General features: G+C 40.4%; 1 protein-coding gene across 2 annotated transcripts in view; it reads right to left on the bottom strand.

Moving 5' to 3' along the window:
• Positions 1-27,117, bottom strand: part of osbpl3b (oxysterol binding protein-like 3b) — a 36,950-nt gene that overhangs the window by 8,850 nt on the left and 983 nt on the right. The window contains exons 2-12 of one of the 2 annotated variants that reach the window (XM_085473626.1): positions 10,387-10,536; positions 6,863-6,979; positions 6,147-6,200; positions 5,721-5,834; positions 5,279-5,443; positions 4,942-5,065; positions 2,472-2,575; positions 2,143-2,235; positions 1,891-2,050; positions 1,228-1,358; positions 460-561 (exon numbers count right to left, since the gene is read on the bottom strand). In XM_085473626.1, the coding sequence (XP_085329752.1) occupies positions 460-561; positions 1,228-1,358; positions 1,891-2,050; positions 2,143-2,235; positions 2,472-2,575; positions 4,942-5,065; positions 5,279-5,443; positions 5,721-5,834; positions 6,147-6,200; positions 6,863-6,979; positions 10,387-10,482 (1,260 nt within the window). In that variant the 5' untranslated portion in view covers positions 10,483-10,536. The remainder of the gene's footprint in view (positions 1-459; positions 562-1,227; positions 1,359-1,890; positions 2,051-2,142; positions 2,236-2,471; positions 2,576-4,941; positions 5,066-5,278; positions 5,444-5,720; positions 5,835-6,146; positions 6,201-6,862; positions 6,980-10,386; positions 10,537-27,117) is intronic. The other variant, XM_085473627.1, reaches the window with a different exon arrangement.

Here is a 27,117-nt window from a genome sequence, read left to right as displayed (position 1 = left end):
ATTGGTGAAGCTGATTAATTAACATGGAGATGTTCTCAGAGGAGGCGTATTAGTTTTGCTCTGCGTGTTTCCAGGGACACAATTAAGCAGATCGGCTCGCTTTGTGTGATCAGCAAATCCGATTAAACGAGCAAAGAGTTTCCTTTAGAAGACGATTATATGGAGCTAGAAGCCTTCCTCTGAACCGTGTCATGGTGAGACATTTGGTTACGCAACGACGAGGCTGAGAGGAAGAGGCAGTGTTCCCCAAAAGAAAGTTCTGTAAATTTTTCTCATATTGACTGAGCTGGATGAGGGGGTGAGAGGAGAGTGACATTTGTTGATTCTAGATGAGAGGAAAAGGACAGCTCATTCATTCTGTGGCACATTCAAGCTTGCGGGGGATAAAAATAAAGACAGATATATAAGAATAATCGTCATGAAGGTGGGGGAATCGAGTCACTGCATTCCTGCACCCACCTGCACAGGGGCAGTGAGCGTTATTAGTGTGGGCTCTATGATCTGGGACTCAGCATGAATCTTGCACAGGCGTTCTCTCAGCTCTGAGTTCTGCGCTAAAGCCTGGAAAAAATAACCAGTTTAAACACTGTTTACTGCAAACACCCGAGCCTTGAAATGCTTGAAATCCTCAGCATAAATCAAAACCCGGCTGATTTGGAGTTGTGTAATCTCAAGAAAATCAGTAAACGTCACATTTACTCATTTACGTACTGGAGAGGCATGCTTTCACCTGTTATTATCTCAAGTGGAACAGAGTAAGCAAACCAGAGAAACCAATAAGAAAAGCTAAAAGCTAAAATCCAGCAGACTATAGCAGAGACCACACAAATCTGAATGTGTAAAGAAATACTTGTGCCGCATTAGAATTTGCGCGGTCTCGACGCCAACACATTTCTTCGCTGACTACATGACAATGAACATGTACAACCAAAGACAGAAAACAGAAAAACAAGCCTCTGGTGGGAGGCAGCAGCTACAGGAAACATGACTGTTGAATGCGGTCTCATTTAGGGGGGCTGACATCATACCGGCAGCTAGTAATCCCTCTAAAATACTCGTAAATGTGTCATGCTTGACAAATGGTGTGGGAGGACACGACATACGAGAGAAGTGTAAAAGCAAAAAAAAAATTAAAAAAGGAAGAAAAAAGGAGAATAGCTAATACCTATTTCTGTTGAAAACATCCGCTTGCAAAAAATGTGCAAGGGGGTGTGTTATTTCACATACCGCAGCCAGCGTGTTCTTCAAATTTACAACTTGTGGAGAGGTGGGGGGGCAGGTTTCGTGATCCAGGCATTGTTTTAATCTCTCTCTCTCTGATGTCAGTGTGCTCAGGGCCGCCTTCATGGTTGTATGCACTGGCAGCAACAAGAGACACAAAAAGAGGGAATTAAAAAGATCATTATTTGGAAAACCCTGCCATTATAAATGATTAAGCCCATCACACATCTTTAGCTCCATAATTTTAAATGTGTGCATAAATTCGTTAGTTTAAATAGCAGCAGAACTGACAGCAGTTCTCCGGAGTAAGTTTGAAACTGTAAAGCCATTATGTAAAAAACAAATGAATCTCATTATTCCATGTCAAGCACCAAGAATCTGCATAGAAAATTCCAAAGAGGACAGAAGTAAAATTATATTCATCCTCTATGCGTCAACCACTTCCTTACAAAGAGATTTAACAGGTTTTGTGGCACAAAAAACAAACTTCTGACCTAATATCAGCTAGAAGACATCCACATAACTAACAGCAACTAACACTTCAACTTGTTAGAAGTAGCAGCACCACACCAGTCTTAGCTTTCGTGCAGATTTATCGGAAGCAGATTGAGGAATTTTAAAAATGTGTGCTTTACAGAGTTTTATCTGAAACTAGAGTTTTTCACTCACAGTTGGTGGCAACACGACAGAAGTCTTCTTGCAGCTTGGCCACATCAAAAGGGGAGTCCAGGGATTCAGGATCGGCTTTATCATTGCTCAGTGCAGCAGTGGATAGGTTGGGGTTTGAGGCATGGAGGCGGATAGAGCCAGAGGAGATGCAGCTCGGTACCTAGAGCAGAGCAGGAAGAAAAACTGGAGATACTCACAATGAAATATAAAAACAAATTAAGCATGATCACACTTCTCTGTCATGTTGTCTACCTGCAGAGTTGTTTTGACATCTTTGTTGTAGTTTTTAGTGCGCCACTTCTTTGGAAGTCTCTTTTCTTTTTTGGGGCTGTCAAAAGTAGACGCCTAAGAAAGCAGATGTGAAATTATTGACAGTCAGGCCAGTGAGGATTTTTTTGTCTTTAAAGGAAGGCTTTTTATGGAAAGTGGTTTCACAACTACCAGAGCAAGATGCAAGATGAAATATCTTCTATATTTAATAAGAGGTGAGTTAAGGTCAACAGAAAATAACTTAATAATGTTTTGTATCATCAGAAAAGTTACCCTGCATGTAAAGTAACCAGAAATACTGCAGTGCTGACCTGCAGTGCTTGGATGGATGGAGCAGAATAAGTCCGGTGAATTACTTCCATACTCTGAAGCAGGTGGTTAAGCTCTAGGAGATAGGCCTCACATACTGATAAGTCTGTCCGGATGAGAACAAACACTAATAGTTATAAAAGGAGGTATGAAGTGAAAAAGAAAAGACAGTTAAAAGGCTAAAGTGAGAAAAAGGGCAGTGCCTGCAAATGGGCACGTGTTAGTTGGGCCTATTGAGTGAACTCAAAAACCAGTCTCTGTAGAAACAGCAGAGAGGGCTGACATATCCTAATCTGTCATCAACAAGTTTGGTGATTTCAGTTTGACAAAGTTAGAGGGTGCCACATGTGCTTACTGAACCATATGCACTATGTTATATATGCTTTATTCAAATAGACTCCTCAGTTTGGCGATTCACCTCCCAAGATATCTATTTCTGCTTTTTGCATCTTTTTCAAGCATGAACAGCAGCCTGTAGAGCGAGCCTAAAAGCTTCTCATATTACCAGAATCAGAAAAACACCTTCAAACTGCATCTGCCTCAGAAAGAGAAGGTTAGTCAAAGGCAAGAGATAATCAATCTGGACTGTCCATGACCTGACAAATGTCCAAGACATTTAACAACTGACAGACAGTTTCAGGGGTGAGGTGAGGCTGAGCTCAGTGAGGCTTTTTCCTAATTTAGTCTATGACAAATTAAAGATCTCGAGTCGATTTTAAGTACTAAAATTGCGTTCAGTACCTTTGAACTTTAAATATGGGCTCCAAAGAAATGCTGATGCAAGTGAATGACGGGGTTTAGGCTGATAAGCCCAGATAAACCTATAAGAGACATAGCAAAAACTTTATGAGGGGCCAAATCTACTATCTGGTATATTCCTAACAATGTTCTGGCCAGCTCAGCAACACCCAAATCCCTGAAAGACTAAAGTAGATTATGATTATATTATCATTGGAGATAGTTGAATCATTGTCAAAGTCAAGTGACACTTTCATGAATGAAAATACAGACAGTTTACAACAAAGTGCAAACCAAGTCAGTCACCTGATCTCAGCCCAACACGGTTCATAAACACAGAGAGACTTACAAACAAGCACCAGCTGGAGGTGGCTGAGGTAAAGGCCTGGCAGAGCATCTCAAGGGAGGAAACTGCTTGCATGCTTTGCAGTCAAGTATTAAAAATAAATATTACATTTAAAATTATGTTAACGTGTCCTATTATTTTATGGGATTATGTTTAATCTCATATCTGTTAATAAAATGCTTTTGTCAGACCCTTTGAATTAAAGCTGAAAGTCGACCCTTCAATCATCATCAATCATTGCTGCCATCCATTAAAAACAATGCCACGTCGATTTCTTTCTCTCCAAAGGACTGGCTTTGCCATGGTTTCATATAGAGAGGTCTCATAAACAGATGTTTAAATTGTGACAGTATTTGAACATACACATTATGAAATGACAGACAACTAAATAAGCACCAGTCCAACTGAAACCATGCTGTGTTAGTAAATGTGCGCGTGAGTTGTTGTGTCCATTTTCCAAAGTTTCTTGATTACAAAGTGCTGACAGCACATCGTCAGAATCTTAATGAATGAAAACTGAGACAAACAGTGCATTAGTAATCACCAGCTTGTTTCTTTATGATCACCACTCTGCCAGCCTCATCTAACTTGCAAATGAGACAGCAGGCGTACACAATTATAGAAGCATTTCCCAAATAACATAAATATATTAGAACTGGTTAGATCGCTTCCTCCATGACCGGGACCCTGACAAGAAGTAGAAAATGGGTATAAATGAAAAAGCTGGGCCCTCTAACAATCTAATGTCTTTGACTGGTATCGGTAGCATCGTTGTAAGCAGGAAACTTTGCATGAACTCTCTTACTTATCTGCATCATATTCACGGATCAGCCACAACAATAAAACCAAGTGAAGTGAATAACATCGATCATTGTAGCACAATATAGCGCTCTGCTGGGAAACCTTGGGTTGTGGCGTTTGTGCAGATATTAGTTTAACATGTACCACCCACATAAAATTTGATGCACACCAAACACACCGACCACGGCAGCAGCAGCAGCATGATACACTCTACCACAAGGAAGAGTGCATTTCCACAGATTAAGGACTGCAAAAAAGAGCCAAAGGCACAATACGAGGAAGGTACGATTACATTTTAAATGGCTTTATCTGAGTTGATTATTTTCCTCAGCAAAACCGTAATCACATTGGAGATCATCATCCAGGTGGAAAATTGAAGATTTTTAAACAACTAGTACAAGAATGCATCTTATGACTTTAATAAAAGTGCAAATTATCCCACACAGAGATAAAAACCCCACATTAAAGAATGTGTCTTAGAGCTCTCCCCATTTTAGCCAGGCAAGTTCTTTATTGTGGAAATTTTGCTCAGAAATTCAGAAAGTGTAAAAAAAATCAAATCGTGAGAGGCTGCTCTTGTCTCTCACCTTTGAAGCATTTGTCCATTTCGTCAGATGACTGGAGCCAGGCAGCCACCTTTGCTTGGCTGTTGGAGTTTAAAGGGAAAGCTGCGGCATGATGCACTGTGGACTGCCTTCGTATGGACAGGCACTGCAGTAACAAAGAGACCCAAAGGTCAGTTCAAAAACACTTTGGCTGTGTCATTAATTTTTTTCAGCAAAGGGAATTCACTTCATTAAATACAGCACATGGAATAATGATGCTCGTGATGAAAAACACACGAGAATCATCTTTGTTTTTCATTTTCATTTTAAACAGAGCCGACCATTTTCAGCAACAGCATGCTGTGTGGCGCAGTTATACCTTTCTAATAGGGGGTCCCTCGGCGATGCCAGGAGAGTTCGGGGAGGCATAATGGGGATAGAACAAGGACTTCTCGTTAGGGTACATGGCAATCTCATTTTGCCGATAAAGACGATGGTGACGCAGCTTGGATACCCATTCATCAAACAGCTCCTGAGACTTAATCTGTAGAGCAGATACCGCAATCAGAAAATCAGCACAAGGGCAAGTAAGATGGAAGAGGTGTGTCAGTGGAAAAACACACACACAGGTATGGAGTGAGCAGTTATTCCCTCTGGCACACATATATATCACATGAGGTAATTCTGAAGTCATTTTAATGATGGCATCTGTACCAGGAATTAAAAAGCAAAAACTCGGGAAAAAATGTTTAACCCCTTTAAGCCTTAAGCCTATTTAAGCCTGTAGGGATTCCCTTGTCTTTATTAGTCTTGTGGTTTACCTTCAGGTGATAGATGTTTTCCTCGGCATCAAGATCGATGCACTTGGCCTTCTTCTTAATGGCCATGACAGAGAGACCCACATCAATGCAACCATGCAGCTTCCCTTTCTCAATCTGTTGGATGAGACAGCTCTCACTGTTATGAATGCAACAGATGAAACTCAGTGCAAACAATGCATAAAATAATAATCCCTTTTTAGGCTGTGACGCGGCCCATGCGTAATTATGTGTGATCTGTAGGTAAAATACACAGTCTGATTGCTATCAACAATGAGGAGATTGAGAGAGAATTAGGGCCTATTGTATCTCTGGGCGCAGGCGGTCAGGAGCCTGACAAGAACATTGAAAAAGACATCAAGTGTCCTTTTTAATCTTCTGTAAATGATGAGCTCACACAGCATTCAGCCAGCAGCCTTTTGTACTCACATCAGCACTGCACTTGCCATACTTAAGGATACCCTTGTCCAGGAAAAAGTATCTCTGGAGGGAGAGAGAAGGACAATCAGCCAATGAGATACAACTGGACATGATATGCAACATCCCTGACAGCAAATCTAAAGTCAGTGTTATGAGGCTGAGGTCATGGTAGTCAGTCTCCTAAAATGTATGTTGCTGCAGTGGGATGTATGCAATTCCAGGCTATTGTCTTACATCTGTCTTCCTTTATTACACTTCCTCTCACTCACTTGCAATATGTCTCATCCACTCAATTTGTAAATGCAATTCTTGGTGCTTTTACTGTACATCAACAGAATCAGACTGTTGAAAGCACAGAGACCTAAAAAGCTCCGACTGCAAGTCAATACTAAATGTATACAACCCTAGTAACCAACAGGCCATCAGCTAATGCATCTGAGAGGACCACCAAGATATCTAGGCATTATCCCAGGAAAAGCTTTCAGACAGAGTGTAAACAGGCACTGACCCTGGTCACATGTGACTCCTCTGTGAGTCAAATTATCTACTACATAAGCTCATTCAATTAGTTTAAAACACAAATGACTCGTGTCAGCAGATTTGCAGAGGCAAGTGCCTAAAAAGTGCCGTGTGAAACGAGGACAATGAAATGACGTTAAGCTGTCACTACTCTGAAAGATGAGTCACATGGGTCACACGAAGACCACACAGGTGCTCCATGCTACCTTGTGCCAGCCCTTCATTGGCCACTTTCTTCTTTTCATCATGTAGCCCTCCTGTTTCTGAGGCTCCTGGACACTGCTGAAGCTTCCTCGCAGGCCTTCCACGATTTCCCAGCTGTCCTGTTGGAATACAATGGTTTATGAGAACTCTGAGACGACAGAAAGTTTCAGAGGAGGATTTATAAATGGAACTGAGCGAATCAACCACTCAGCAAGTGCCATAATCACACTCAAAACATATTATAATCTGTGGCTGCTGGGGTGATTTAAATTTGATGCCTCACTTTCATCAGTGTCAGTCAATCGGCAGGAGGCTCTATAAGTGGAAGATTAGCATTTTTATTTTATTTTTTATAGATGTAGCCCTATGTAATAAGGTGTTCAGGGTGAAGTTATACAGACTTCTTTCCCCTCATGGGCGGGCATAGCAAATGGTTGCCCCTCCCTTAGCCTCGTTCTGCTAGAGGTTTCTACCTGTTAAAAGGGAGTTTTTCATTCCTACTGTCAACAAAGTGCTTACTCATAGGGAGTCATGTGATTGCTGGGGTTTTTCTCAGTTTTCTTTGTATTATCAAAAATAAAAAGCTTGTTATATAAAGCTTGTTGAGGCAACTGTTGCTGTGATTTGGCGCTGTATAAATAAAAGTGAATTGAATTGAATTTACAAAATTAGCTTACCTGTTTAATCTCACTCTTCACTATAATAATAATTTCCTGAATGAGATTAGAACGGTCAAGCCCAAATCCCCTGCAATACAGAGATTAAGATGATATTTCATCACGGACTAATCCAGATAGCTTTGTTATGTGTTTCAGGAGTGAGAGTTCCAGGAACGCAGGATGAATAGTATAACAGAGGCTTCTGTAATACCGTTGTGGGCACAGAATAATTCATCATTTGTGAACTATTTCGCTTTTAGTTTCTATTAGTGCTGAAACAATAAGATGATTAATCAACAGAAAGGGGTCTATCATTCAAATGAGCCAATGTTATAGATTATTCTCATATGACTACTTAGCAGTAAGCCTATAAATAATAGTGGAATGGGCATGTAGCCAGCAAAAATAACCCCGAGGAACAGTAGTGGGCTGTGAAGTAGTTATGACGCAGTGACCTCAGTTGGTAATGAGACCCAAAAACAGTTTTCAACATATAGTCATTAGAAAATGATGCAGGTGTAAAAGAATAACTACATTTCATTAATTTTGTGCTGCTAAATTGACATAATAAGAAAAGCTGTGTCATGGTCCGGGTGAGCACGGGGTTTTTCCACTCCGCTGGGTTCTACCTTCAGGCAGAGACTCCAATCAGCTTCCACACCTGGTTCCAATCAAGTCACCTGCATATAAGACCAGCATTCACAACAGACCTCTGCCAGATCTTCTGCTAACCCATGTCAGTGCTAGGCTGCGAACCCCTTGTGAGAACCCTCAACTACTGCTTTTCCCTCACCGTGTTTTTCTTTGTCATAGGACCCACCTGGCAGTCACGTTTCCCGAACTACTCTCATCTCCGCCTGGACGCTGGTTCTGTCATCTGGTTTCTTCCTCTCCACCATCGGACTACACCTGCCTGCCTCCCTGCCAAGTCCCTCACTCCACGCATATTCTGGATCCTCTCTGGACACTCCTCACCCGGAACCCCCTGGACACCCCTTCCTCGCATGACACTTTAAACCTGCAACGCTGACTGCGTACCTCCATCCAAGCCGCTGCCCCTTTTTCCATCCGTGAAATCCAGCACCTAGCCATAGCACTCAGTTTCATGTTCACAGTTTGGCCTCACAGTTCACAGTTCATAGCATTTCATAATTCATAGCATTCATAGTCTCCTGTTGTGTAATTTCACTAGACACTTGTAAATAAAGCACTGTGTTCACGCCCGTTTGCCTCCCTCTGTGTCTGCATTTGAGTCCACACCCACAGCCGGGCCCTCTCGGCCGTAACAAGCTGAAAACATTATGACGGGCAGTTTACACATCTACTGTCAATGTGCAACAAATTATTAGAAATAATTAACAAATTAACTCATAATATATGAACTCATAATGCTAATGATGGCATATTACACCTCAGGCTTATCTTTAAATTATCCTACTTAAGTATAAATCATGTCTGTGTTACACCGTGGGAGGGACTTTGGGCACTTGGGAGAGGTTAATCCTTGCTTCTTGTGTCAGTGTGTCCCTGACTGTATAAAAACACACTGTATCAGTCAGAGAGGCTGAATGCTGGTGGGTGAGGCAATCTAAAATAAACCCTCATATCTGAAGGGGATTGACCAAGGGCGTGGCCAGAGGGCTACAGTTCGACTCTCCCTCAGTGTTCGTCACGGCTCCAGGGCAGCACAGTCACACAGTGCGTCATTGTCACACACTGCCTGGACACTGTTCCTCAAGGTCAAGAGGCACTTTGAGTAACAAGGCTCTGATAGGAGCGCCGAGAAGACAGCGTCGTTTTAGCGTCACACAATTATAAAGTGTGAATGTGTTCAGACTGCTGCATTTAGACATTCTGTCCATTCTACCACATTTTGATCTGTGTTATCATTTACAAAAACACTTTACAAATTAAATATTGAGGGTTTGGTTTGGAACAAATGGGAAAAAATGGTTACCAAGCTCTCTCTGAATGTAACTGAACCCACATAGCAGTGTCACGACAGTCAGAATATTTCCTTATTCAAAGTTTTTCTTGCTAACGAGAATGGGTTTTTTTTTTGCCACTTTTTGCTTCACCAGAGTGGTGAGCCTTAAGTGTCTGATTATCCTGTGGACAGTACTAGAGTAAGACTTTATTACTTTCATTTCCAAAAGGAAAAGGCTGTTTCTGGTAATGAAAAATTAATGAGTCGGCAGCCTGCAGATAAACGCTTGAGGCAAATGCAAAACAGTTTGTTCATGGTGCCAACATCTTCTTTATGTGGTGTGTCTGAGAATTACTTTGGGGGATATAGTTGCAGTTTAGTAATTTAGAGCACTCCAATATCTTCCACATTTGTAGAAATACCCTGGTTTTATAGTGAGAAAGGGGTAGGTAAATCCTAATAAAAAAACACCTCCTTTTAGGCAGCTTTTAGTTTTTGCTTCATGACATCTATAATGCAAAACGTGGCTAGATCTTATACTAGTATTATAATTCCTAGGAGGCAGAGAAAAATATCTGAGGACTGGCAGTTAGGGGCAGGGATAGCTCAGTAGGTAAAGTGGTCGCCCCATGATCGGAAGGTCGGCGGTTCGAATCCACTTAACGGCTACCCTGAGGTACCCCTGAGCAAGGTACCGTCCCTACACACTGCTCCCCGGGCGCCTGCTTAGTGGGCTGCCCACTGCTTCACTGAGTGAATGGGTCAAATGCAGAGAAAAACAAGTAATTTCCCCATGGGGATCAATAAAGTATCCATCATCATTATTATTATTATTATTACAACTTTTTCAATTAAATCTTCATTATGGGAAATCCAGCCTTCCTCCCTTCCACATACATGACACCAGCGAAAACGTCTGTAAGTATAACGCGAGTGTTACCTGTCGGCTGTCATGTTTGGATGAAGAGCTGCTGTTGCTGCGCGACAGGGAGGAGAGCTTCTGTGACATGGCTGAGCCGCGCTCCTCCGAGCTCATCTTGCTGCAGGTTTGCCGGGTCCAGGCTACAGCTGGTGTACAAAGAACATTACTCTAAGAGAAGAAGGAGTGGAGAAGAGGCCGGGGAGAGGGGGTGGAGATGGTTTGAATACTTTACGAGCCTTTTAGATCCCACTGAAAAATACATTAGGCTATTTAGAGTGATCAGTTTTTCCATCTTCAAAAGCTACTCAAAGTTTCGCAGCATCAGCAAACAAAGATGACTGACAGGACTGGAGGATCTAACTTGGACTGCAGATGAAGAGACCACAGATTGAAATTATTCATATTGCACTATTTCAGCATTTAACAGCCACACAAATCCAATCCTCTGCTTGAAGAACACTTACAGTGTAGAGCAACGTATTAAGATTTACTTATCGAAAGCATGGGCTACTGTCTAACCATGAAACTGGCAAATCTCATGTTGTATATGTTGTTTTAGCTGTTTTAGCATCTCTATCCCCGCTCTGCATCTACAAGCTGATTTGCAACCCACCTCCACCCAGCTCCTCTGACTCATCCTGTGTCTGAATTGATCAGTACTCTGTGGTATATGGTGGGTGGGAGGGGGGTGTGGAGTGTATTGGTGGTAGAATGACAAGGAGGTCCCAGAACAGAGCACTACCACCAAGTATATAGACTCACCAACCACTTTATTAGGTATCTGTTAACGTGTTCATTAACAAACACACAGGCAAGTAACTATTAGCCAGCTATCACATTAGACCAACTCGGTGCATTTAGGCATGTAGATTGTTTAAACTGAGATTAAGAATGAGGAAGGAAAGTGATTTAAGTGACTTTGAGCATGACATGGTTGTCAACACTGGGATTTTACTCCAAAACCATCTCTAGGATTTACAGAGAATAGAGTAAAAAAGAAAAAATATCCAGTGAGCAGCAGTTCTTTGGGTGAAAATACCTTGATGATGCCAGAGAATAGATAGATTGCTTCATGCAGTAACTCAAATAACCGCTTGTTACAACCAAGATATGCAGACGAGCATCTCTGAGTGCACAACACATCGCAGATGTGCTACAGCAGCAGAAGACCACACGAGGTGCCACTCCTGTCAGCTTAGGACAGGGAACTGAGACTAGATCTTGAATGGGCTCACCAAAATTAGACAGTGGATGATTAGACAAATGTTACCTGGTCTTTTGAGTATGATGTGACATTTGGATGGTATAGGATTAGAATTTGTCATAAACAACACAAATGAGACACAAATCCATCCTACCTTGTATCAGTTCAGGTTGATGTTATAGTGGCTATTTTATCAACACACTTTGGGCCCCTTTGTATCACTGTGTATTTTTACTGCATTTTATTACCACAGACCACATCTTTTGATGCCTACTTCCAGAAATCTTACAAAAATCAAATGATCTCAAACTGATTTCTTGAACAAGACAATGAGTTCACTGTACTCAAATAGCCTCCACAGTCACCAAATGTCAGTCCAATAGAGAACCTTTTTATATGCGACAACCTGGATTTGCGGTTGACAAATCTGGAGCAAAAACAATATGCTAACATGTCATTGCCTTGTTGAATCTTTTACTAGACCTTGTATTAGCAAAGTGGACCTAATAAAGTGTCCAGTGAGTGTATTAATCTCCTTTTCAATAGTGCTCCTGATTGAAATGACAATTAAAGTTACTATTGTAATTGAAGTTAAGCTCAAATTCAAATCAAGCTGAATTTATACCTGCATTTACCTGTTGATACTCAGTATCATGTCTTTTTAAGGTGGGATTTCAACCTGTGCTTCATTATCTGACTAAATGACACTGAATGGGGATGATATAACCTCACGCTGATGGGGAAATGAAAAGACAAGAGTCACATGTGAAGACGCAGTCAGATGTGAGAACATCAGCGAAATTTAATACCATCACTTCAACTGAGTGTAAAAATTGTCGGGGCTTTTTAGGAAATAGCAACCTTCAGTCAACTGCCACACACAACACGCAGTCTAATTAACATTATGTGCCTGGTGTACCACATCAACACATAAAGCCACATTTTCCTAATGCAATGTGAGTGGCACTTTGTCATAGTATGGAAGGCTGATTAACAACCCATGAGTGTTTGTGCAAACTCCACATAAAGCAGCAGGTCATTAGCTTCTCTGAAGATGCACAGCAGTACTGATTTTTAGGACCATTTGGCTTGAGTTCATTTCTGTATTAAGTGATCATCTGAGAGATTCCGTCTGAAATGCAGGACGTTTTAGTGTTACAGCTGATTATGTCTTACACAGTACTTTTTCCAGTAAGTGGCATCTGCATGTTTTCCCCAAACATCCTAAAATCCCACAGTATTTGGGATTAGGATATTATAAAACCAAATCCTGACATCGTCTTAAATGCCGTGTTGTTGATTTGTTTACTGTAAATTTAACCACACATTAATTATGGAACTGCTTTAGCTCCAAACTATATGTAATGCAAAATAAACATGTTTCAAAAATATAAAAAGCACACTGATTGGTTCCTCATGCAGTTGTAGTTAGACTACAAGAGAAAAAACATCTATAAATAATTACAAATTTCAGTTGTGGCCTCTTGGATTTAATAAGACATCCCACATCTCCGTGCTAAGTATGAGGCAGCAACAAGGTTAATTGCATTACCTTCTCTGCATTTGCAAGCTTTGTGCAGCGTGATGGCTACAGCCGTGTGTGTTGGACAGACAAAGGAGTGGTCATCTGAAACCTGCAGGCCTGCACCATCCCTCTGTCTCCAGACCACAGGCTGTGGTTTACACTGACAAAGCAAGGTGTCCAAAATGCAGCCACAACAATGGATCAAAGTGGCTAGACAGACAAATACATGTATCCAACAGCAGGACAGTATGTAGCTTGTGAAATTTTGTATCTAAATTATTGCTGTATGGTGTTACTGAAACCTCCACAGAAAGAAATGAATCTATAGACAGACGTCATTTATAACAAATTAAATGTTATCTTTTTATCTGTGTGTTTATCTAGCCAGTTTATCCTTATCTTCACTGATTATTCATCCACTTTCCACAGATCACAGCAGCTATGCACAGGTCTGTAACACTGTCTGCCTTCATGGAAGCCTTTCATCTTATACAAAACCACTTCTCAGCCTTTCATCTGCATGACAGCAGTGTTAGATACTAGAGCTCCAATAGTTACCCTTTTTCAGTGAAGGACACTTGCTAAATTATAACATTAGGACATACACTACACTGTGACTGTGGTAAAAATGTATTAGCTTGGAAGAAAACAGTGTTAGAGTACGGCCAAAATTGAAGAACAATCAGAAACAGTATCAATTTTAAGGCAGATTGGAAACCAATTAAAAAAAAGAAAGGGCTGTGGGTTACTGTGATTTTGTGCTCAGTGCAAGTTAGACTCAGCTGGCTTTTTGTCAGCTGTTTACATCAGTTTGCTTCTCCTTTACTCTCCATGCTCACATATGCTGTTTTTTAACAGCCAAGTTCACAGTAAAGTTGTTCTTATTTCCATATTTTTCAGTCAGCTTCTCTTGCCAGAGCAGCTGACCGTCACTGAGACAGTCACACTAAGGAGGCCCAAGATGCTGGTCTGCGCTGTCAGAGTCGTAATCCTGTTCACTGTGTGAGAAAATCACAGCACACAGACCTTTGAGACAATGGCTGTGCTGTCATTTTAGCTTTACTTACATGTAAAATTACCCCTCAGAGAGAAAGTTGCTTTCTGCTCCTCAAAGCCCTCATACTGTGAGGAGTGTGGGTAGCAACCGCTTAACTGAATTTAAGCTGCTAGCAGTGAAGTTGCGACATATACAGAGCTCTGAGGTAGTTTGAGCTAAAACTTAAAATATAGCTTCTGGGGATGTGTGACGCTTCCATTAATTCAAAAATATAACTGTTAAAATATGCCTTCTTTAATTAAAACTCATAATTGTTCTCTAGTAGACACTTGATTAATAAAAAAAACGGAAATCACTAAAAAAACAAAAGAACCAGGACCTGGCTACCGGGAGGATGGCAGAGCGTGGTGGCCACTCCAAAGCATATTCCAGCTGTCATGTGATAGGTCATCCATCTGCTGCAGGGCTTATTCTCACATTCACACCTACAGCTAATTTAGAATCGCCAATTAAACTCACCCTATTTATGTTTTAGGACTGTGGGAGGACACCAGAGTTCCCAGAGAGAACCCTAGCTGACACAGGGAGAAGATACAAACTGCACACAGGAAGCACCCAGATTGGATCTGAACCTGGGACCTTTGTGGAAGCCAACTGTGCTAACTACTGCACCACCATGCCATCCTAATATGGAGAAGAATATGGCTGTTAAGTTATAAACTTGGATGCTCAGCCTGATTGCGCAGAAAGATTGAATTATTTATGATCTTTTAGGTACACATCAAAATCATTGAGGCCCAACAATAAACCTGGTACAGAGCAAAGACTCTGGTAGCGCAAAAGTACTGTGATTCTACTATGTGCTGATGTTCCTGTTCCTACATGATAACACTTGTAATTACAGTGTTTAACACAATTACAAAGCAAATTTTGATTCTGCCATTAGAGAATTCAATCAAACTGCTGAGGATTAGAGTGGTCAGATTATTTAATACCTAAGTATAAAACTTTAAAAAGAATTGATGGCTTGTTACAGACTTATATTGGCTTATAGTTCGTTAAAAAAAAGGAAAAGCCTCTACTATGGCAGGACAATGGTTAGGACCACTGCCTCACAGCTAGAAGTTTCTAGTTTTGAATCCAGACTGGGGCCTTTCTTGTGGAATTTGCATGTTTTTCTCGTGTCTGTGTGAGCTCTCTCTGGGTGCTCTGGCTTCTTTACAGTCCAAAGACATTCATGTTATTTTAATTGTGATTCTAAATTGGCAGTAAGAATGAACGACTGTCTGTCTCTCTGAGTCAGCCCTGCAAGAGAACTGGATCTCACTCTATGACAGTCGGGATGAGCTCCATCTCAACCGCAATTGTGAAATGAATAAGTAGTGAAAATGGATGTATGGAGTAAAAAATATTATAGAAAGCTTGATTTAAAATATTGTAGAAAACTTTTAAGATAGTCAAAAAACGTATTGTCAAGCAGCCAGGTAGTTTTTGTTTGTGGGAGACAAGATGCTAACCTTTTGCATCACAGCAACATCCCATTATTGACAAGCTGAAAATAATAAAAATAAATATTTCCATATATTTCCATTAGATTAATTTTTAATAGGATTTTTTTTAGGTTTTTTAAAATATATTACACAGTATATTCTCCAATATTACAAGTGAAATTTTCACCAATATTAATGTCTCACTAATCATTTCATTTTTCTATATGAAAACATTACAGATAGTGTGACTAATAATAGTAAAATAAGTTGGATAGAGCTAAAAAACACATAGAGCTATATCTGAGGATGCAGGGTTATTATAGGTCTACAAGCCAGTAAAAGTAAAGTGAGCCTACCAGAAGTTCATTGATTTATAGAATGATATAAGCAGTTGTGTACAGCCTCACTGCGACTCTTTAGTGGGTCTGCATGATAATGTTTAAAAAAATCCTCAAACACAAAAGGCTAAATGAAGAGGTGACTAACATCTATTGAATATTTCAGTATGGGTGGGTGAATCCCACAGTTGTTCTGTAATGACAAATTAGCATAACACTTCAGTGAGACAGATGTCTTATGACCTTTACTGGCTGTCCTGGTTTTCTTACTCACAGACTAGTCTTGTCTAGGGATGGGTATCGTTTAGGTTTTATCCGATACCGGTGCCAAACCGATACTTTTGAAACGGTGCCGGTGCTTAAACGGTGCTGAACCGGTGCTTAAATAATGGAGAACACAAACTTTGTCCAAAAACCTCTCATGTTTAGCTATTTTTTTGTAAAAAGATAACAATGTTAGCCTTTTCTGCAGCTATGGGGCATATATGGTATCACTCTTGGCTGGAAGCAGTGCTTAAACAATGGAAAAAACAAACTTTGTCCAAACATCTCTCATGTTTAGCTGTTTTCCACTTTTTCTTTGATCATTTTAGCCTTTTTGGCCAGGGTGAAGGGAGTATCTGCCATCAAACAAGAAGACAGCCGTGCTAGTTCACCTTACATGCATTAATATAATAACGTGGTGAGCCTACTCAACAAATTACACACGAACAACATTAAGCTACTCACGCAGAGAAGAACGGCTGCTGCTGCTAACATCATCCGTCATCATTTCTGCTACACTGGCAGGGCTAGGGGCCAGGACTCTACTCTTTGGGTTCCTGGGGGATGTTGCTAACTCCGGGTCCGATAACAGGCACCACCCCGCAGTAGATGTGCTCGGTGTGAGGTCTCGCAGCAAGCTATCAAATACGGTGCATTTCTCTGCTTTAAAAAAAAACGCTATGCGTCGCCAGGTGTTTCATCAGATTCGAGGTGTTACCTCCTTTGCACAGTATCATCTTAAAGCACTTGTTGCAGGCTGCTGAGTTTGCATCTTTTGCTGTGAAGTACAGCCAGACTTTTGACCGCTTGGCCTTGGGCATTTTTAATCTGTAGATCTGCTCTAAAAGAACGTACATACCTGGGCCCGCCTACTACGCTTGCAAAGGTAAAGTGATTGGCTAGAATCCAAAGTGCATGACATCTCAGAAAGAAAAAAAAAAGCACCGAAATAAAGCACCGAAATGTGCGCTGCTTTTCGGTCTGGTTACTTTATGTCAGAACCGGATACCGGTACCCATCCCTAGTCTTCTCTTACTGTGATATGGGGGTGTTTTTGCCCATTATAGGATGGTGACATAGAGTGCAGAACAGAAAGGAAAGAAAAATACATAGGGGGATGGCATAGTTTAGCCTGCAGCCAGCAATTTCTTTTCATCATTTATGAATCTGAGTAACTGCTTAGGCTACGAAATGCCAAAAAATATGAAAAATGTTTTATCGTCTACTTGATTTTTGTAACGCAGCGAACACACACGATGAGCTAAAAGTAATTAATAAAAGCTTGGAAAAGTTTGGACTCGTATCAGCTGCATAACACACAAAGATGCTCAAAGGCAAGCACATTCATATCACAATTAATCGTGTGATTAATAACACAAAATAATCATAAATGTCAGCAAGTGCTTGATAAAGCACACCTCCCAAGCTGTTGAGACGTAAGCCTTTCAAAGCCCTTGTGCACTGTTATGAAGCCCATTCTCTCTCTCTCTTTTTTTTTAATTTAAGGCGTACCAGAGAATTGTCAACAAATCTTTGGTCAGCAGTAGGTTTCAAATTAAGTTATACATGGTTTAATGTCCCTCTAAGCTGCACTAACCACATTGACAGAAGCTGAAAGCCCTTTATTGTAACTCATCTGCAGTTCAAGTTGCAGATGTTCCTCTGTCCTTTCACTAAATCCAGTCTGCCAATGAGGATGACATGCATAGCAGGCTTTTAGGCATCATTAGGATGTGACTCACCAGAATAAAAGACTCATGGGTAAACCCCCACAGAGCAGCTTTGTTAGGAAATAGAGTCGTGCTTGCAAAAATGATAGCACTTAAGCTCATATTAGCTGCTGATCCATCACAGTAATTCAGATGTAACAGGGTGGGGAAAGACTCCCTCATCTCAGAAGTGAACTTTAGAGTGAGATTCATTTCACAAGAGGCGAGACGCTGCTGGAGTTCAGTAAATACCAGCAGGAAGAGCGTGCTTAAAATTGCTGAAGTGGGAATCACAACCCCAGGTTATTAACGTAAATATCTAACAAGCCAATCATACGACAGCATCTCACTGCATTTAGGCTTGCAGACATGATCAAGATGACCCTCTGAGTTTCAAACTGAGCGTCAGAAAGAGGAAGAAAATAGCAGTTTAATTGCCTTTGAATGTGACGTCATTGTGGCTGGTCTGAGTAATTCACAACCTGCTGATTCACTGAGATTTTTCCACATAACTATCTCTAGGTGTTACAGAGAACGGTCTGAAAAAATATCAGTCAGCAGCAGTTCTCTAAGAGAAAGTGCCTTGATGATGTCACTGATGATGTCACTTCCAAAGACCACAGTAGGTGTGACTTGTTCACTCTAAGAACAGGAAACCGAGGCTATAATTCACATGGACTTACCAGAATTGGACAGCAGAAGACAAGTCTTTAATTTTATTCAATAAAACCAATGACCTCTCATTCATCATGGGCTGAATCTAAACTGATCCTTTTCTTGTGAGAGTGGCTGGATCACAAAAAATGAACTTATTAGAAGAAAGTCAATGTTGATTTAGAACTGGTTCAAGGGTAAACATCACTCTTCTCTCTTGTCTTTTTTGGCTCTCAAACAACCAGCCTAAAGGTTATAAACTGCCTCTGCAAACACAACACACCCAACATGATGTTGCAGTAGCTACTTTATCCTTGCAGTCTCACCAGCTTTTTTTCCGGGAGCTTATCCCTCTCAGTTAAAAGCACTCTGAAAACAATACAAAATCTGGCAATAACTAGACACTTATTTATCTTTCTTCTAATTTTGTCCCTCTGACGATATAACTACAGGCATACATCAAAATGTATTTCTATTATTCCCTTTTATGTATTTTCCTTAGAAAGATAGACCTTTATCTGATAGCTGACAAAGGAGGCACACTCATTTGTTGCATCTGAAACTTACCACCTTAATAACAGTAATCATATTACAGCTGCACACTGCCCCACTGGGATGATGCCACTTAGGCTTTATTTTTTATTGAAACACAAATGAACAATGAGAGGAAATGAGAAACTGACATAAATGAAGCAAAAGTACTTTTACATCTACATTTTTCTTTGATTTGAATGATGTAATGTATCGCAGATTTAAAAAGAAAAAAGCCTATAAAATCAATATACAGATTTAGTATAAAATTTTAAATTAACAGGATGCTGACCCCTATTTTAGTCTTTCTGCTGAGAAAATAACCTGTTGCTGGCTTTAGTGTCATAGTTATGAAGCATATAAATAGTAATAATTATACAGATCAGTTATATTGATAGGAATATTGACATTATTTCACAGATACCAATGCCATTATTGATTTTTCTTATAGGTCCTGTTCTGTATAGATTCCTTTATAGATTCATGAATAATTTTCTCTTTGGAACAAAAGAGGCCATCACTGGTTAACAGAAGCAATGCACAGTCTCAACACTATATAAAAGAGTAAAGAAGGCTAGCATGTGACTCATGAACAGACGCTTCACTTCTTTGAGTTTGGTGACAAGTGCAAAACATATCATCATTGATGAAACAAAGTCATAAGCTGGAAGGCAGGATTCAAAAGAATCAAATGAACCAAAAGAATTTGGTTCTGATTAACAACTGGAAACTGTTCTTGATTGTCATCACAGTCTACCACTGAACGGAATAATCACACTTGCTAAAATTTCTGCTATTAACTTAAAATTCAAGGCATTAATATTCAACGTGAATATTCAAGCATTCCTTTAACCGTTGATGCTTATTTTTCAGAGAGATCAGCCCACTAGTACCCTTGTTTACTTCACTGAATGAATCTCACTTCATGAGGTAGAGAACTCTCTTTATTCTCCAATCTGTGGTTTCTCACACATTTGAGTCTGCAATATTCATGAAATGATAACACATCATAAAGCTGTGCTTTCATAAGGAACTGCAGAAGAGAAAAAGCAAATAATTCAAATCTGAAAGACTATTTCAGAGATCGTGATGTTGAAAACTGCTTAGAGGTGCAGGCTGGGTTCTTCAATGGAATGCAATCAGAACAGAAGAGCAGAAGTGACAGCTCCTATCTCAGTTTCCTGTTCAAGTTGGAAGAATTATTTAGTGAGCGCATGAACAATTGCACAGAAAACAGAATATGAAATTTTAAAGTTTCTCTTATACACGTTACTGGTGTATCGCCCAATGGTGCAGGCATTAAGGTTGCACCACTGGGCACCATTAAATCACCATTAAATCCTTGCATGTCACTTTGCGTAGACTTTCTATCTTTAGATGTGTTAGTGTGAGCAAAAGTTGACGTAACTGATGTGAAAGGGAATAGACACATACAGAGATTCCTTCTTTTGCGGCTTTGACCTTCTTATTCCCTGTCCTAATTCTAAAATCTTCTTCAAAAATTCTAATTCTAATCTCACTACTTTGATCTTCTTAGTTACTGCTGCTTTGCCAAAGTAATTTAAATTTCTTGAATTTTCTTAATTACTTTTACATCTTACTCTGTAACATCAGTGGCCACAGATGTCACAGCAAAAGAGCAGGCAGTCTGCTTGTTAGGTCTGATGTAATTAGCGATTTCAGGTCTAAATATGTCTTTAGTTGAAAATGGTACAGATTCTTTCAGAGCAAACAAAGTGAGCAGTGCAGTGTTTGCCCAGATGCTACGGTCAAACAGCATTAAGGCATTAATGAAGAAGAGGATTTCAAATGCTGAACAGATTTAAGCTAGCTAGCATGTTTAAGTCTAAAGCTAAGATATCATGACTTAATTATATCTAAAAATGATAATAACAATTTCTGCACTGTTCTGTCTTTGGTTGAAATCTAAGATGAAAACTTAGATACCAGCAAGGTTTTGAAGGGATAGGAAGTTAAACTAATTGATATTATGATCTTAAGTGAGAGTCAGTGAAGAGACAACAAGGGTAAACTGGAGCCAACAGTATTTTAAGTGTACATTATTATGACTTTTTAAACACTTAGTTTAAAAATGTGCTGCACAGGAATAGTGCTAATGGCTGGAGACGTATGAGGAAACACGACTATTCATAATAAGGGACACAGCAATGCAGCTTTTTAAAAGATGAGAGTTTGAGCATAGATCTATGCTTGAGCCAGCATCGGATCACTGATAGGTCATCACTATCTGAACTGTAGCATGATGAAGATGATGATGCCTAGCAACAGGGCTACTCTGTTGCTTAGCAATGCAGAATAGAACCCCAAAATGAGACCAGCCCTCATTCAAATGACCTCAAACTCACTTGGGTCCCCAGCTCTGCTGCTCATTTGGCCAGGTCTCTTTTGAAAAAAAAAGAAAAGAAAATTAAAATCAATAAAACTTTAAAATTGATAAATAAAGTATTATAAATACTCGGTCAACTTGGTTAACTCGGTCAATCATTAGATGAATGATTGTCAAGAACACGCTCAATTCCTCAGTTTATCAGTAAGAGGAAAGACTGTGACGTTTAGGTTCAGTAATTAATCACCTTACTTATGTGATCTATCTCTTCCCAAGAAACTTAATCAGTGTAAATGTGAAAAGGGTGAAAGCAGTCCTTCTTCTTAAATTGTCTGCAGATCAAGGGCTCTACAGAACTTTATATTTGTTTTATTTATTCATATATTACTTGATTATTCTCAGTATCCCAGGTTATCATGGGAGCACCCAACAAGCCATCAGCATTGTGGACTGACACAGAAAGAACACTAGTTCATCCCAATATAATGATATTATTCATTCTCACAGCTCTTGACCCTCCAACATGGCAATGTTTGCCAGCCCACGTCTCCCTGTGTGTGAGGCACACCCTTTCCTGAAAGAGGCGCGCATACAGTCACGCCTGCTCCTGATCTGCTTTAAGGAGTTGTGGTGAAAGGTTGCCAAGGCCACAGGGAGCTGCTCCAAAAAAAGGGATCACGGTGCTGAGCTTAAAGTGCCTCTCCACTATCTGCAGTATTACATTTTCAGGAGTATGAAGCAGAAGTGTGAAGCTGTCACTGCTCATCACCCTAAGAGGAAAGCTTTGTAGAGCTATTTTCATGCTAGAAACACAGCCACCTTTCTCATTCATGCCTAAAACTGCCTGACACGTCACAGGCTCTGTGTCACACTCTCAAAACTACTACACCGCATCCTGTTAATCAGCTATAACCTCGGTGCACCACCTACGCTCCAACATCCCCGTAACTCCCTCACTGTCTATTTCTCTTGTCAGCTCTGAGGGTGACAGAGGTCCTTTCCTTTGTTGTACTCTCAGTGTAAGGGAGCCAGACAGCCTCATAACTCAGCACCAGCCTATTAGAATGCAGAATAGCTGCAGCTTGGTTCAACACTTGCTGATAAGAGAGGGGAAAAACATAGATTGGCTGGATTTCCGGGCCCAGAGAGCTCTTTATGATGTATCATGTAGCAACTTGCTTGTCAGGTGATGCAGCTGTTGCTTCCCCAATTAAAGATAACAGTAGTTATGACTCTCATGGGGACGAAAAACAGGTTTAATAAAGAGAAATCACATTTCGTTGCCCTGTACCTGTGCATGTGCAATGACAATAAAGTTGAATTCTAATTCTAATTCTAATTCTAAAAAGCTAAATGAACATCTGCACTGCCACAAGCCACCTCTTAGACATTGGAGTGACGATATATTTAGACATGGCATCGTCTTCCTTTACCTTCCATTTATGAACAGAAAAAGAAGTGTCTGACTGAGAGGAGTTACCACATTTTGAGAGATTTACTTCATGCACGAACTACATCAGGACAGCACAGATGAGTCCCTCCCTGATTTTGTAGCATATAAACTGTCACAGCACCAGAGGATGACTCAAACTGTGGCATCCCTGAAGTGACAAAAGAATGAGGAGCCAACACAAAGCAGCGCTGAGTTTTCTTCTCTGACAAGCTCGTGCTTTGTGGTTACTCTGCAGTCATCCTCTGAAAGACGTCAGTTGCAGTCAGTACTGCTAAAGTTGCGGAGAGATCAGATCTCACCTACAGGTTTTTGAAAATTCAGCCATCGTCTTTTGACCTAATTTAGTGCCCAAATAAAGTTTTTTTCCTCATATGATGTTGCTAATAGACACCTTAATATATTTCTTGCTTGATATTGCACACCAAATCTAAAAAGTTCACGTGACTAAAAAATGTGAACAGACTGCCAATTTCAGTACCGAATTAATTCAACCACTATCATATTTTGAAATCTGTCACATCACGCCAACAAGAATTCAAGTCACTCAAAACAGGACTGTGAGGCAGTACTTAGCCACAAAGCACAGCATACAGCTGTGAACATGTTTAGCTGGTTATATTTACATCAGACAAGGACGCTACATGATGGGAGCTCTGATGAAGCTGGAACATCACTGCATGTCCAGGTCATAAGACTGAAAAGTCCAAGGATCAAAGAATCCAAAATCAAAGAGTCGGATTCATCATTGTTTATGAAGATGGTTGATGAGAACCATCTCTGAAAGTTTATGGACTGACACGATATATATGGAGTGTTATGTTACTTATTTAAAATTCACAATATCCTGGTTTTTCAACCAGTGAGGACAAAGCAACGAGAACTACAAATTAACAGAACCTTCATCTACAGCTGTGAAAATAAGCAGGGATAGATTCTTATGCACCAGCTCACCACTTTATTAGGTACATCTGTTCAACTGCAACTACTCAGATCACATGGCAGCAACTCTGTGTAATTAGGCATGTTGATACAAAGACAAGACCTGAAGTTCAAAATGAGGAAGAAAGGTGATTTAAGTGACTTTAAATGGGGAGTGGTCTCAGAACAGAGCACTACCACCAAATATGCACACTAACCAGCCACTTTATTGGGTACATCTGTTGCAGCACTCATTGACCATCACATGGGAGCACATTTATGTGTGTAGATTTGGGGAAAAAGTGATTTAAGTGACTTTGAATGGTTGTTGATGGCATAAAGGCTCATAGAGAATCATGCAAAAAAGAAAAACTACCCAGTGAGCGATAGTTATCTGTGTAAAAATGCTTTGATGATGCAGGAGATCAGTGAAGAATGTTACAACAAAGGTATGAAGAAGACCATCTCTAAATGCACACCATGTTCAGCCCTGAAGCAGACAGGCTACACAGCATAGGAATACCACAATGAGCTGCCAAGAACAGGAAACTAGGACTAGAATTTGCATCTCCTCAGCAATTAAAACTTATCAGACCAGGCAACACTGGAAAAAAAACATTGCCTGGTCTGATGAGTCTAGATTTCCCTGTGAGAATTCGAATGGTAGGGTCAGAATTTGGTGTAAACATCATAAAAGCAGGGGTGAATCCTGCCTTGTCACAAAGCTCAGATCATCTAAAACAGATTTTTTGAACATGATGATGAGTTCACTGTACTCAGATGGCCTTCACCCACAAATCTGAAGCAATTGTGTGATGCTATCATGTCAATATGAATCCAAATCTCTAAAGAACGTTTTCAGGGGATTGTTGAACCAATGCCATGAGAATTAAGGCAGCTCAGGGGCCCAACCCTGTACTAGAAGGGTGTACCTAATAAAGTGGCAAGTGACTGTATAAAATGACACTGTCATGCTTTATTATGTCGGTATTTGTTGATATGATTTGAACTTGAAAAGCAGAAGTAACTGTTCTGTTACATAAAAACTGTCATTCTTAAAGACAGTATCGGATCAGTTTTAAATGCCACAGAAAGACCGCTATTATAGACGGGCGATTGTGGCTCAAGAGTTCGCCTTGTAATCGGAAGGTTGCCGGTTCGAGCCCCGGCTTGGACAGTCTCGGTCGTTGTGTCCTTGGGCAAGACACTTCACCCGTAGCCTACTGGTGGTGGTCAGAGGGTCCGGTGGCGCCAGTATCCGGCAGCCTTTCCTCTGTCAGTGCGCCCCAGGGTGGCTGTGGCTACAATGAAGCTTGCCATCACCAGTGTGTGAATGGGTGGATGACTGGATATGTAAAGCGCTTTGGGGTCCTTAGGGACTAGTAAAGCGCTATATAAATACAGGCCATTTACCATATGCAGGAGTTTGGAAAAAAACATGTTTTTTCCCCCTCACTGTGCTTTATTGGTTTTTATCAATAAGTATCAACTAGTGCCGCCCTCGTTAAAATTTCATGCAGATATCTGGCAGTCTGTGAGGGAGTTACGAAACCAGCCTCTGAGCTTCTTTCAGTCTCTCCAATGCCTGGAGGAGGCTGAAGACAAGAGTAGCAAGCTGCTATTAAAAAACTATATTACAAATTTGGACAAAAAGTAGATGGACAAATTGCATAACAGCGGGAGTGATGATCTTATCCATCTATCCTGCTATCAAATTCAGGGTTGTGTTGGGGAGCTGGAGGCTATCTCAGCTGTCATAAGGCAAGAGGAAAAGTCATCAGCCTGTTGCAGGGTTTTATTATTTAGAAACGTCTGTGAAGGTTCTCAGTCATCCAGGTCATCGTAGTCAAAGGAGCTTGTAAAGAAAAGCGTCTGGACTTCTTTAAGTTGCTTGAAGACGTTTCACCTCTCATCCGAGAAACTTCTTTCAGTTCTATTATTTAGAACCCCCCCACCCCCAAAAAAAACCAAACAAAAACAAAACAAAAACCCTTAAGTTGAATTTGAAAACTACAGAAACTACAGCTCAAAGGAGGAGCTTCTCTTGTGCCGGCCCAAAACCACATGTATATTTTTAGATATGAAACCACATGAATTATTTATGTAGACCTACAGGCCCTGCAAAAATAGCAAAAACACCTGCCACATACTCACAACAGCTGCTTTGTTGACACTTTTTTTTGCATTGTTCACCTGCCAGTTAGCGGCTATTACAAATAAGTTTGGGGTTTTTTGTAACGTACACCCTGAAGCCACAACTACTTCACACAGGTCACTGTATGAGCCAGTGTGCGAAAATGATAGCTCTATACATCCTCTGCTATCTGAATTCTGTTGATCATTGCAAGGAAATTATTGACTGGTAAATATCAATGTGCTGGCCTGACCATCGGTGCTGTGCAATTTTCTGCAATATGATGTTACACTATAAACAACACAACAGCAGGTGACCTAAAAAACTGGAAACAGCCCATGCAATATAAAGACTCAGCACCAAAATGAACGAATTCTGTAGAATCTGACAGATTATAGGCCCATTCAAACATTCAGTGAAATTACTGTGAGCTGGAGGTCACCTTATGAAATGCAGTGCTTTACTGCTAATACTAGCTATACCCATGAAATTAAATTAAGCACCACACCTATTATTTAGGATTTTCAAAATAAATATTCTACTGTACAAAATGTCCAGTTAAATAAAATAAAATAAATTTAGAAAATCCTCCTTAACCACGTTTTCTTTTTGAAACTCTGCGATTATATGTGTTTTCCCCCAGACAAAGCAATTTTATTTTATTTCTCGCTGTTGCATTCCACAGATTCTATTGATTCTTCTCTCTCACAGTCTCTTTGTGTTTGACTGCAATCACTGTCTTGGGCGTGATAGGAGCAAAAAACCTCAGGAGCTGCAGGAAAGACAGATGGGCCACCAAACAAACCATAGTCCCCAGTGAGCACAGCTGTGACAGAAAAATGAGAAGTAGTTTATACAGTGAAACTTACCAAGCCCTCAAGAATTTAGTGTCACAACAATCAACATTGCCAATCTCTAAGAAAAAAATAAAAATAAAACTCAATGTTCCACTGAATAACCTTGACTTTCTCCTTAACTGTGTACAAATCTGTGGCAGCATGCACACTATCTACCTCCTTTGCTCCACCTCATGCCAGCGTGCATTTATGCTGAAATTCTGAGTGGCCTTCCCCATACATGTTTGAACAAACACAGTTCAAGCAACACTTGAAAAGCCTCCTCTGTTGCACTGTTTACACAGGACTCTAGAAAACTGAGCGACCTTGTGTTAGCTGTAAAATTACT

Source organism: Copadichromis virginalis, linkage group LG11, assembly GCF_057382275.1.
Source record: "Copadichromis virginalis isolate Kocher_CV1m ecotype Utaka linkage group LG11, C_Virginalis_male_GT1.1, whole genome shotgun sequence".
NCBI classification, from domain to species: Eukaryota; Metazoa; Chordata; class Actinopteri; order Cichliformes; family Cichlidae; genus Copadichromis; species Copadichromis virginalis.
This window is presented reverse-complemented; position numbering and strand designations above follow the sequence as displayed.